At 42.5% G+C, this 12,088-nt stretch overlaps 2 protein-coding genes across 5 annotated transcripts in view; one reads left to right on the top strand and one right to left on the bottom strand.

Annotated features, from left to right (window-relative positions):
• The window catches only part of OSBPL11 (oxysterol binding protein like 11), a 44,126-nt gene that overhangs the window by 31,386 nt on the left and 652 nt on the right, over window positions 1-12,088 (top strand). For all 3 annotated transcript variants that reach the window (XM_081871615.1, XM_081871616.1, XM_081871617.1), the window contains exons 8-12: window positions 4,667-4,807; window positions 5,452-5,941; window positions 8,453-8,639; window positions 10,395-10,577; window positions 11,084-11,237. In XM_081871615.1, the coding sequence (XP_081727741.1) occupies window positions 4,667-4,807; window positions 5,452-5,941; window positions 8,453-8,639; window positions 10,395-10,577; window positions 11,084-11,237 (1,155 nt within the window). The remainder of the gene's footprint in view (window positions 1-4,666; window positions 4,808-5,451; window positions 5,942-8,452; window positions 8,640-10,394; window positions 10,578-11,083; window positions 11,238-12,088) is intronic.
• TGFBR2 (transforming growth factor beta receptor 2) overlaps window positions 11,173-12,088 on the bottom strand; it is a 41,647-nt gene continuing 40,731 nt past the window's right edge. Inside the window, exon 9 of one of the 2 annotated variants that reach the window (XR_014158958.1) lies at window positions 11,173-11,310. Coding sequence is in view for 1 of the 2 variants with exons in the window: in XM_081872129.1 (XP_081728255.1) it covers window positions 11,230-11,310 (81 nt within the window). In the remaining variant the exon portion in view is untranslated. The remainder of the gene's footprint in view (window positions 11,311-12,088) is intronic. The other variant, XM_081872129.1, reaches the window with a different exon arrangement.

Below are 12,088 nucleotides of genomic sequence, written 5' to 3'. Positions count from 1 at the left end.
CAAGATAAAGTGAGAATGCAATTGGATGTTTTTAATATATATTTTTTGTCACTTAATCTATAGATACTTAATCTATAGATACCTTTCTTAAAAATTAACAGCAGATTAGAATTGTAATGGGGCAACAAGCTGTAAGATCTCATTGTAAAACTACATATCTGATCTTAAAATATCTTAAATTGAAAGGATATAATGAAAGCTATAAAAAAATTGTAATATGACCATATTTCAGAAAGCAAACCATGACCCTTGGCACGAATGAAAGTTGTAGTCAATGGATGCTGTCATTTCTTCATTTCCCACATTAAAAATGAAGAAATTTAGTGATTGCCCATTTGATTTAAACTTTACTTAAAGTGTGTGTATGTTTAAGTTTTTTTAATGAGTTGGAAGCCAAAGCTAGCCTTTGAATCATGGTTGCTTCCAAACAAGAAACTGAGTTACAGAAGTGGAATACACTTACCGGAAGAATGTGATGCCAGTATACTTACTGACAGTTCAGCAGCTGTTCGCACCCTGGAGAGACAATGCAAGAAAATAGGTTCCCTTTTTCTGCCTGCCCCGTCATGGCTGCTGCTCCTGTTCTGATGACTGCTGTTTACAGCTTTTCTTTACTTCTCCCTGGTTACCACCATACTTTGCTCTAGGAGATGGCAAATTCCCACTACACACCCTGTTGCTTGCAGCACTTGACGGTGTTACCTAGAAGAGTTACTGAATTGTACCTGAAAAGACCTGGTGCCCAACCCATTCTTCACTGAGGCAGAAATCTCCACACACCCAGGCATTCCTAAATGATGAGTGTATGTAACTGAATAAAATTCGGAGGGCAGTATGCCGTGAGCAGGGAACTTCAAGGCTGGGAGAGGAATACAAGTAAATACAAATACAAGGAAATAAATAAACTCATTTAGTAAGATGAAACTAGATGATTTAAAATGAAATCGCACCTCCCTCATCAGCCATAGGCAAGAGTCAGTTTCATAGCCCACTTCCTATGCTGTTCTTGCTGCCCCCTCAGCCTCTGCTCCTGTATCCCCTGTTCCTTAGTATTCTCTCCCAGTTGCTGGAATGAGCAAGGCCTGTTGCAAAGCTTTTGAGTTTCCACAATAGCAGTAGTAGTGTGAATGTGGCTGTTCTCTCAGCTACTTTTCTGCCCGCCCTGGGATGACTATCCACCATAGTTCCATCCCAGAAAAAAAAGCAAGCAACATTTAAGGTGAGAAGCCAAATAAGAGAGGTGTGTATGCAGAGCTGTGGTGGCTGCTAGTTCTGGCTAAAATGCCTAGGTTAGCAGTTCATCTGTAGACACTAAAGAGTCTGCTAGAGAGAAGAGCAATTTGATAGTCATTTGCTTGCCATGGATGGCACAGGGCAGAATATGGTGTGACATGAACAGAGCAGGTGGATGAGAAATAGTACTTGCTGCCCAAATAAGGCCAAGGCACCTGCCTACAGGAGGGAGTGCTAAACAAACCAGTGGACTAACTGGTCTGAGTTGTGGGGAAATTAATTCAGGTATCCTGGCAGTTCTCAAACTTTCTACCCCCAGGGCCCACTTGAGAGGACTGAAGGCTACCACTTACAAAACTGTTGGGTCTCAGGGCAGGGGCAGAAACAATTACAAAATGGTGGCAGGTAGACAGGCATAATCAGCTGGCAGTTACTGAACATTGCTCTTTATTGATACCGAATTCCACTTCAGAAATCTCTAAATTCCCTGGCAGAGCGATTTCCTTGTGGCAAGAAGTTCCACAGTACAGATACTGGCCCTGAGGTGGTATGACTCAGCCTGCCCGTTTTAGGTAGAATTTGCTGATTCAGAGGCTCTAGATGGAGAAGTCTTTTTATATTATACTCTCCCCCCATTTCAAAGTCTTTATTCATCTCCTGTTGTTTCTTCTCCTTTAATACTTGTGCCTTATCTGCCTAAGCTGCCAGTTTTTCCTTTCCTCCTCCCTTACCCTTTTATGTTCACTTCTTTCTTCTGCAACAGCTTTCCTCTCATCTCCTTTCCATTTCCAGTTGCTACTTATTTTTAAGTACAGTGGTACCTTGGGTTAAGTACTTAATTTGTTCTGGAGGTCCGTTCTTAACTTGAAGCTGTTCTTAACCTGAAGCAGCACTTTAGCTAATGGGCCTCCTGCTGCCGCTGCGTCGCCGGAGCACGATTTCTGTTCTCATCCTGCCGCAAAGTTCTTAACCCGAGGTACTATTTCTGGGTTAGTGGAATCTGTAACCTGAGGTACCACTGTATTAGCCTTTTGCATCTCTAATTTCCTTTCATTCCTCTTGCCCTTTCCTTTCAGAGAAGAGAAAACTCCCTTTCCTCCCCCACCCCAACTCTGACTCCCTCCCATCTTTCTCGGCAAGGAATTGCTGGTACTGGCATCAGTCCAACCAAAATGGCAGGGGCAGGGCAGGCAAGTGAGGCGACACAGTGTGGGCTGTGTCAGTGAGGCCCACTTGAAAGTGCACTGGGACCCACTGGCATTCCCAGACCTTCTGTTGGAGAATTGTCGTCACAGCCTAAAATACTGATGCATTTTGGCGCCTGTAGAGAAAGCAGGGAAGAGCAGGGAAATGTTTTTGCACCTTTCCGAGAACTATTAAAGGAAGATGTCTACTCACTATAGCTTTGAAGGGCACTTCAAATGGGACATGGGAACAATAAGCATTTGCAGTTATTCTGTTCTATAAGCAATCTTTATTAATATCACTGACAAATATTTTGTGGAATATGGAGGGTAACTCCTGGGTCCCTATGTTTGAAAAGGCTTTGCTCATTTTGATAGATACCATAGTGGTCAAGTGGTTAAGACTCCTTATTGTTTATTCAGAATGTTACCTGCCTTTCACCACAAGGATCCAGAGTGGGATACAGCAATTTAAAACACAGTATTAAAATTAGTTAAAAACAAATACTTGGTGTGCCTTATCTGTCTTTGTCTTCAGTCTGCCTCTTCCAAGGTGAGACATGATACTGAATATATCATTCCCTCTCTGCCGTTGGAGCTAATAGACCTTTGAGTCTGGCAAGACAGGTCACCTTACTAAATACTTCTGCTATGCCTGGTCTATAGCTGTTTTGTAGTTGGCTATTCCATTTAGGGGGACTCGGGTGGCGCTGTGGGTAAAACCTCAGCGCCTAGGACTTGCTGATCGCATGGTCGGCGGTTCGAATCCCCGCGGCGGGGTGCGCTCCCATCGTTCGGTCCCTGCGCCTGCCAACCTAGCAGTTCGAAAGTACCCCCGGGTGCAAGTAGATAAATAGGGACCGCTTACCAGTGGGAAGGTAAACGGCGTTCCGTGTGCTGCGCTGGCTCGCCAGATGCAGCTTGTCACGCTGGCCACGTGACCTGGAAGTGTTTGCGGACAGCGCTGGCTCCCGGCCTATAGAGTGAGATGAGCGCACAACCCTAGAGTCTGTCAAGACTGGCTCGTACGGGCAGGGGTACCTTTACCTTTACCTATTCCATTTAGGACAAGCAGAAGTTCCTTCTGGGAGAGTAAACTTCATGTCCTGTGATACATGGATACATGCAGGCTATACTTCATTTATTTCTTTTTTTGTGTTGGCACATTTTATATTCAGGGCAAGTCTGCCAGAGAACCTTTACTGTTCCCACTTTTTTCCATCTGTAATACTTGAAGTCATCATTCTACATAGGAGAAACTGAGCATCATTAGCATCAAACATAACATATGCTACTCCTCTTGTTTTTGTTTTACATTTAATTGTTATTAAAATGGGTTTTTTAATTTCCCACTCAGTGATTTTGTCTTGTTCATTTCAGGAAATTGACAGCAATTACTAGAAATATTAAAAAAATGTTCCATCAAAGGCAAAATATGATTATACCTATCTGTTAAGCAGGTCTATCAGCTGAAGTTAAAATGCAATTGATGAAACACCCAGCTTTTAATTAACAGATCAAGTAAATGTACATATTACCAAAACCCTGAGTGTGTTTGAGGTGGGTGTTTGAGATCATTAAAGAATGCGCCTGGACAGCATAAGAACTTGTAAGCAAAGGCTACTATTCATTGCTGAACCATCTTTATTTATTTTTTTATCAATGTAGAAATCCAGATTGTATAATAATTCCTATTTTAGTAGCACCCTAGAGACACAAAAAATGAGCATATTGAAATCCCACCCATATTGCAGAAGAGATACACTGACATTGGTTTAAACTGAGTGCTGTCAGCTTTACTAGCTTGTGTCTCTTATTCCTAGAAGTGAAATCATACATATGGGCTAGTTTTGTAGAGAAACTAAAAATAAAATTTGTGTTTTTTTAAAAAATAAAACTTCCATAGGGAGAAGAGAGCTAGTGTGTCTGTGGAGGATGAACAGTGATATTCTCTTCAGTCAGCCCAAGAAATTAGTTAGGATGTTTAATTGGGACTAAGTCTTTCTTCTGATTAATCATTCTCAGGATCACACTGTTAATTGAAGCTTGCAGCCTTAACTGTTGTTAAGTGGCTTGTTCGGTATCACTCCTACAAATGATGTTGCTTCAGACATGAGTGATTATCTGTGAGGTTTGGGAGGATGACTGAACTGTCGTGCATGGGAGGAAGAGGGATTAAGTTATAAAGCCCAGATATTTAGGGCTGGTGAATTATTTGAAGTGTCATTTGTTTTTGGAATTTACACTAGGAACCAGAGGAAATAAACCCAGATGACGAGATAGAGGATACATGTGAACTTAAAGAGGATGACCTTGGAGCCGTGGAAGAACAGCGTAGCGTTATCTTGCATCTCCTGTCTCAACTCAAACTTGGCATGGACTTAACAAGAGTAAGTGACTGAAACATTAATCTTCTTGAAATTGAGAGGGAAGTGCTTCTGGAACTGAAGGCTGGCCCAGCCACATCTGGATTTGCACAGACAACTTAATTAACTTGGAATTAAGCCTTTGCTCCCCTTCCCACAAAAAAGCCCTCGCTGAAGACATTCCTACCAGCTGAATTTATATCAGCTAGTTGAACTGCGCTCTCAGAATTGTTTATTTAGGAATTCTTTCGGGTAATAAGGAATCTGCTCAGTGTGTGTGTGTGTGTGTACGTACTAGCTCCATCTCACCCCAGGTTGTCGTTCCTATTGACCACCATGGACTGAAATGGGAAGCTTCCTGCACTTGTGGAGGCTTGGTGTACATTTCAGAGCCCTGGAAAATCAGGGTTCTAGAACACTCAGGGAGCCCCAATAAGTATAAGTGATGCCTTAGCTTCAGACAGCCACCCTCCACTGTGTTGGAACACCTAAAGAAGAGGAGAAGGAGGAAGTATTTCATAGCGTTTTAAGAATACACAAAGTAACATGGCTTCCTCTTGTTTGCGCTAGTTAAGGTTGTGCTCTTTGCTTAGAAAAGCGTTATACCCTTATCCCATCACTTGCAATTCGAAGCTTTAGGTGTGCTTCATGCCTTTCTTTCTTTTCAGGTGGTACTCCCCACTTTTATATTAGAGAAACGGTCTTTGCTGGAAATGTATGCTGACTTCATGTCCCACCCAGATCTCTTCATTGCGATTTCCAGCGGCGCCAGCCCCGAGGAGAGGATGATCCGCTTTGTTGAATATTACCTCACTTCCTTTCATGAAGGTCGCAAAGGGGCGATAGCGAAAAAGCCATACAACCCGATCATCGGGGAAACGTTTCACTGCTCGTGGAGGAGCCGAGTACCGTCCGACACGAGTAGCAACTCTTCGTCCCATTCCCTCTCTGAGCAAGGGACTGTCTCAGAAGAGTCACAGGAACAAGCAGAGTCGGACTACCACACAGTCAGATTTGTAGCGGAACAAGTGTCCCATCACCCTCCAGTCTCAGGGTTTTATGCCGAATGTGTAGAAAGGAATATGTGTGTCAATGCTCACGTCTGGACTAAAAGTAAATTCCTAGGAATGTCAATAGGAGTGACTATGGTTGGTGAAGGTAAGTGAAGAACGCTGCAATTAGCCACTTGCCACAATAGGCTCACTCATGGTCAAACCACTTTCTGGTGAAGTATGGTCTAATGGCTTTGATCTACCCCTGCAGGGATGGGGTACTGAATTGGATGGTCCACCCCCACCACTGGAGACTAATGGAATCCAATGGGTGCCTAAATGCCCTGGGCCTTTTTCCCAGCGAGTAGAGCAGACAATCTGTTTGAAACTTAGTTGCGCTGTTGAACAGTGAAGCACAATGAGCTCTTGACATGGCCATCCTTGAGCATCTCTGGCACCATAGAGCCCTGTCTTCACAGGTGACCCTTTCCTCCATCCGGAGCAAAGACCAGATTGAGGGTGTGCCCTGGCCAGTGTGTTGGGTCAATGATAACTTGGGACAGCCCCATGGCTGTCATGGAGGCCATGAAGTCCTGAAAAGGAACACCTGAGGCATCCTCTGCATGGATGTTGACATCATCCAGGACTATTGTTCTGGGTTCCTCCATCACCATGCCCATCAGCTTGGTCAGATAAGCTGGTGAGAAGCAGAGTAGATGGTAAACCAGCAGTGACCCTTGTTGACTGACTTCTTGGCCCAACAACAGGTACAGGCCCTAACAACCAGCTCCAAGACCGGGGGTTTTTTCTGGAGATGGAGATGGAAGTATTGTGGGCCACATCCACTCCATTGCCGCCCTATCCCTGTAGCTTGTGCTGGTGCTGTAGTCAGGTGGGCAGAACTGAGTCAGATCAACTCCCAGCTTGCCCACCCAGGTCTCATATGCACCATGGACAGGCTGATGGCCACAGCAGATGAACCACTAGGAACCCAGCCATGGGAGAGGTGGGAGCAAGAATCAGGCATAAATAGCCTCTCCCTCAACTTCTGTGATAACTTGTCTCCCATACCCATTTCTCTCCCTAACCATGTTCACTGAGATAAAGGCAGCTCATCACAAGCCCATGATATAAATAACAGCCCAACAGCAAAAAATGTACTACTACCCATCAGTTATCCCAGAAGGTATCTAGCTGGTTAAGAACAGCTTTACTAAAAGCATGTACAAACCACCCAGCCCCTGCCACACTCCAGTCCTGCCTCTTATTCACATTGCAGGCTCTTGCCCTGGGAGAATCTGGCAACTTTCTCCAGTCATACAATTCACTGTCCAGGTTCTCACCCTGTGCAGGAAGCACAGACACTTTATGAGAAATGAACCCCTTTAGTTGTCACCCTTTTGGTGGCAAGCCTAAGTGCAGCCTAAAACCACTCAAGTGCAGCTGAGCTTTGATGCCCTCTGTCCCAGCCAGATGCTGATGCAACAGCCTACAGGATTAGGTCTCCTTTCAAGGGCAACCTCTCTTTGGTCTCTTGGTCAGAGAAGAAGACAGGCTCCAGTCCTGTCAGAACTTACAGTGGACCTCAGTTGTTTTGGGAGCAGCTGGGACCAAGTTCGGAAATCTTGTAGCACGTGAAAATGATAAAAAAGTTTGCCTCCAGATGATGCCTTTTGTGTCGTCTTTTATGATGCCTATGTCCTGGCCCTAGTATGCATTCCAGTTTCTTCTTTGCTTCTTTTGCATTGCACATTTCTGTTAATTTCAGACATTGCCTACAGAATTTCAGGTGCACAGACCCCTTTTTCTGAAACTCTTGCTTTGCTCTAGTTCCTTGTGAGAGGTGGTGCTGTCCATCCTGCACCCAAAACTAATCTTCCTCCGTTGCTCAGCATTCTACAGTGGAGACATTTTTTGTAATGTAGGGTGGTTTGACAAGTCACAGTAAGACATAGATACCAGCAAGCCTCAGAAATGTAGAGGAATTGTGATGCGGGGTGGGGGAGAAGGATCATAGGCTTTACTGTTCTAAACTATGTTGGCCTCTTAAGTAGAAAATGCAAATGGAGATGAACCCAATGAATTTTATCACTCACAGGAAAACGGGGTATATCTTCTGTCTTTACAATTAATGATCGTAATTTCCTAACATACTATGGGTTGTATATACAACAAAGTCCTGTTAGAGCAAGGATTTCCACCTATGCAATAGGACTTCTTCCCATCTATTCCAAGGGATCTCCCAACCCTCCAGAGCATATTTGCAGGCATGGGGGGGGGGGAGTGTCGTCTCAGGGGGAAGAAGTTATATTGCACAGGCAAAAGTCCTTGCACTAACGGAACAGCAACTGATTTTAATCTTTCTAATATGGTTTTTGCTGCATGGTTTATGTACTTTTGTTGTAAGCCACTTTGATAACTTTATGAAATAGCAGTATATACATATTTTTATAAACAAACAAGCTTGGCTGGATACAACCCTATACTGTTTGTGCAAGTAGCTCCTCTGTGAGTTAAAAGAAAAGGGCTGTTGTCACCTTAAGTAAGTGATATATCATTGATAATACTAAATGATAAAAAAGTCCTGGGTCTCTGCATCCTCTAATATAAGTACAGGGAGTATGAATTATTTGTTACTGTTATTGTGGAGCTGATGTGAATTTCTCTTGTCTCGCAGGTATTTTAAGTCTCTTGGACCATGGAGAGGAATACACGTTTTCTCTGCCTTGTGCATATGCTCGGTCAATTCTGACTGTCCCTTGGGTAGAACTGGGAGGAAAAGTCAGTGTTAATTGTGCAAAAACGGGATACTCTGCAAGTATTACTTTCCATACCAAACCATTCTATGGTGGCAAGCTTCACCGGTAAGTATTTATGGTTGGCAAGCGTTTTGTGTAATGTAGTGCAGAATCAATTGCAGATAACTTTCTTATGGGAATGGCATCTTTTCATCTTCCTCTTTTGAGCCGGATGTTGCAAAAACGAAGTCCATGTATGCTGCTGCTGCTGCTGCTGCTGCTGATCTAAGCAAGCCACTTCACCACTTTGTTCTGAAAACTTGAGAAGGACATTTAAAAGGAAGCTAACCTTTTCTGAAATACTTTTGGTGCTTGCTGGAATGTCGCTTTCAAGTCAAAGAGTCTCAGTATCTCGAAAAGGATCTTCAGAGAATTGTAGAGTTGGAAGGGGTCCTCAGGGTCATCTAGTCCAACCCCCTGCAATGCAGGAATCTCAACTAGATTTTCAGCATGTAAAACCACCTTGATTTATTTAACTAGTTAAATATTTGCAGAAGATTGATTGAACTCTGGCCCCTGGCAGGGAAGTAGTGGAAAATAATAGCAGAATGTTATGTATTGTGTTGTGCTATTGAAATTGTGCTTCCTGATTTTATGCTTCTATATCAAGTGCCTTGAGAGAGCATTTGCCTTGAAAGATGGCCAATAACTATATCAAATAAATCAAATACATCAAAGCACTCGTCTGTAGTTTCAATTACCAATGAGACTTTGGATTAGTGTTTGTATGAGCTTTTTTGTAGTCATAAGTACAAGAGAGAGAGAATGCTGTCATAGTGACTCTGCTGCTAGTTGATATTATAATGAAAATAATGTTACTATAGATTTTTCAGAGAACTTTACTATTAAATACTTTTTATTGAGCGGAACTGTATTGTGCACAGCTGAATTGCTGAAGCAGAAGTTGGCTTCCATAGTACAATTTGCATTTGCTTAGGATTTAAATAATGCTAGGGAAACATCTGGTTTCAGGGAGTTTTACCTAAAATAGAATATAATATCTAGACACTATTCATATTTAGTACTGGTCGGTATTGGTATTTTTAACAGGATGTTGGGAAAACTGCATATTTCTCTTTAATCCAAAATCTGCAATACTTCTCTGTAATCAGCATGTTAAGGTAGCAGTGGCCAACCAATGGCCTTTCAAGAGGTTGTTGGACTGCGGCTCCCCTTATGCCTGACCATAGGTCATGCTGGTTGGGACTGATGGGAGTTGGAGTCCAGCAACGTCCAGAGGGCTACAGGGTAGCCACCCTTGATGCAGAGGAAGGTTTATCCAGTCTAATGTATTCCTATCTTAGAAAGCTTACAGGAGACCACCAGAAACTCATCTAGCATTGAATTGTAAGCAAAATGCTCCTTTTTTGGTACGCTAGATTTCACAAATTGGGTGAAGTTCCCATTAAACTTTGTTGTTCAGTATTAATTGGCAAGCCACATATTTAAAAGTCGATCTCTCTCTCAACCCTCCATGGCATGAAATTCTTGAGCTGCCATCAATAGAAAACAATGATTTTTAAAGAAGTAAAATGCAAGAGATGAGTGCAAAAATAATTAGTGGGCTCCTAAGTTTACTATTTTGTTTCTTTTGAAAACTGTTTTGAACTAGCTGCACAGTTAAACATTAGAAATGTAGCTTTTTAAAACACATTTGCAAATATGATGACGAGCACTCAAATCTTGCTGTACTAGAACTTGCATGTATTCCTCTGTTTCTAAAAATAAATAACACGATGTGAGCTGTAACCCTACATGAATACAGAGTGTGGGCTAATCCAGCTGTTGTCACATTTTACTTTTTGAATGCTGTTTTTTTAGGGTTACTGGTGAGGTGAAACAGAATGCTACCAACACTGTTGTCTGTAGAGTACAAGGTGAATGGAATAGCATCCTTGAATTCACCTACAGCAATGGAGAGACAAAATGCATGGACTTGACAAAGCTGTCTGTCACAAGAAAACGAGTCCGACCCATTGAGAAACAAGGGGCATTTGAGTCCAGGTAAGAGAAGTTCTTTTATGTTTTCGCAATTAACACTTACTGGGTACACTTAGATGCCTGCATTTCTTTTTCATTCATATTTGTGGGAGCCAAAGTGGTTATTTATTTTTTTAAAAAAATGTGTTAGGAAAACCTAAGGAAAACCAAAATGAGCATAGGAGGCTCTCTCAAAAAATGCCCCAGAGAATTAGAGGTTCTTCACAGAATGGTTTGGCACTTCCGTTAAATGTGGCTGCACTGAGGTTTTCCACTGCTGCCATGCATTTTTATTCTTCAGTTGGGTAACAGCTATTTTCTATATTGCACTGCAAGTTCCTCATATTTTTTTCTGGAGAAAAAGCACTTCCAGGATACGGTGGCAGTTCCTTCTTCCTTTCAGTTCACCTTATTCTTAATCTGAGAGGAGCCAAGATTATAGCTGTGAATTCTGCTCATGTGCTGCAAGTATTGACAACACACTGACCTGCTAAGAGAGCTTGAAGTCAGCTGTACCTTTTTTAATTCAGAAAGCTGTGGCAACATGTGACAGAGTCTCTGAGGGACGGGGACATTGATAAGGCGACAGAGCATAAGAAAGCACTTGAGGAACGGCAGAGAAATGAAGAACGACTCCGAGCTGAGACAGGAGAACCGTGGCAAACTAAGTACTTCGTCAAAGATGTAAGTAACTCAACACAAGTTGAATATTTAAAATGCCAACCTTCCAGCATGTCATAGGGGCTACTGCTTGCCTCTGTAAATATAAAAAAAATTCCTCTGCTTAGTTCTTTGCATTTTTTTTGAAAAGCTCACATATAAACAGAAGATAGTTGAATATAAATAGCCTCTGCTGGAACATTTTTCTTGCCACTTTATTTTATAGATTAATGCCTTCACTTCAGTTTCCCTCCATGCTCAATGTATATGCTTCTTTGTGGAACTGAACTGTAGTTTTGGCTTCATATTAACAAGTCACATTTGCAACAATCCTGTCTAGTAGGTTAGCATTCTTATCCTTATCTTGCAAGCATAAGATATTGTGACTTGTCTGAAGCCACTCCCTGAGTCTGTGGCTGAGATTTGAACAAGGGATCTCCTAACATGAACTATTAGTCGCTATGGTGAAGAATCTCTAGCACCTAGGGAGGCAGTCCAAAATTAGGCTTTCTTGTCTTGTAAGGGCCAGACTGTACACTGACTCAGTTCATCTGTAGTTCAGCATTGGAGCATCTGACTTGTATGCAGAAGGGCCTAAATTCAATCCTTGGCTTCTCCAAGTAGGACTGGGAATGTTCTTATCTGAAACCTTGCAGAGCCACTGCCAAACAATGTGGGCAATATTGAGCTGGATGGATCAATAGTCTGGCATAGTGTAAGGCAGCTCCGTATAAGAACTTAAAAAGAGCCCATACACTCCTTCCTGTTCTCACAGTAGCCAATCAGGTGCCAGGGTGAGAACAATTGTCACCTGTGTTCCTAGATGAATTAGAAAGCTCTGGTTTTCTGGTAAGGGAGTCATAGTGAGCCTCAGG

The sequence above is a fragment of the Podarcis erhardii genome (assembly GCF_964252035.2).
Source record: "Podarcis erhardii genome assembly, chromosome: 1".
NCBI lineage: Eukaryota > Metazoa > Chordata > Lepidosauria > Squamata > Lacertidae > Podarcis > Podarcis erhardii.
The sequence above is the reverse complement of the archived record's forward strand: the minus strand, read 5'-3'. Positions and strand labels throughout refer to the sequence as shown.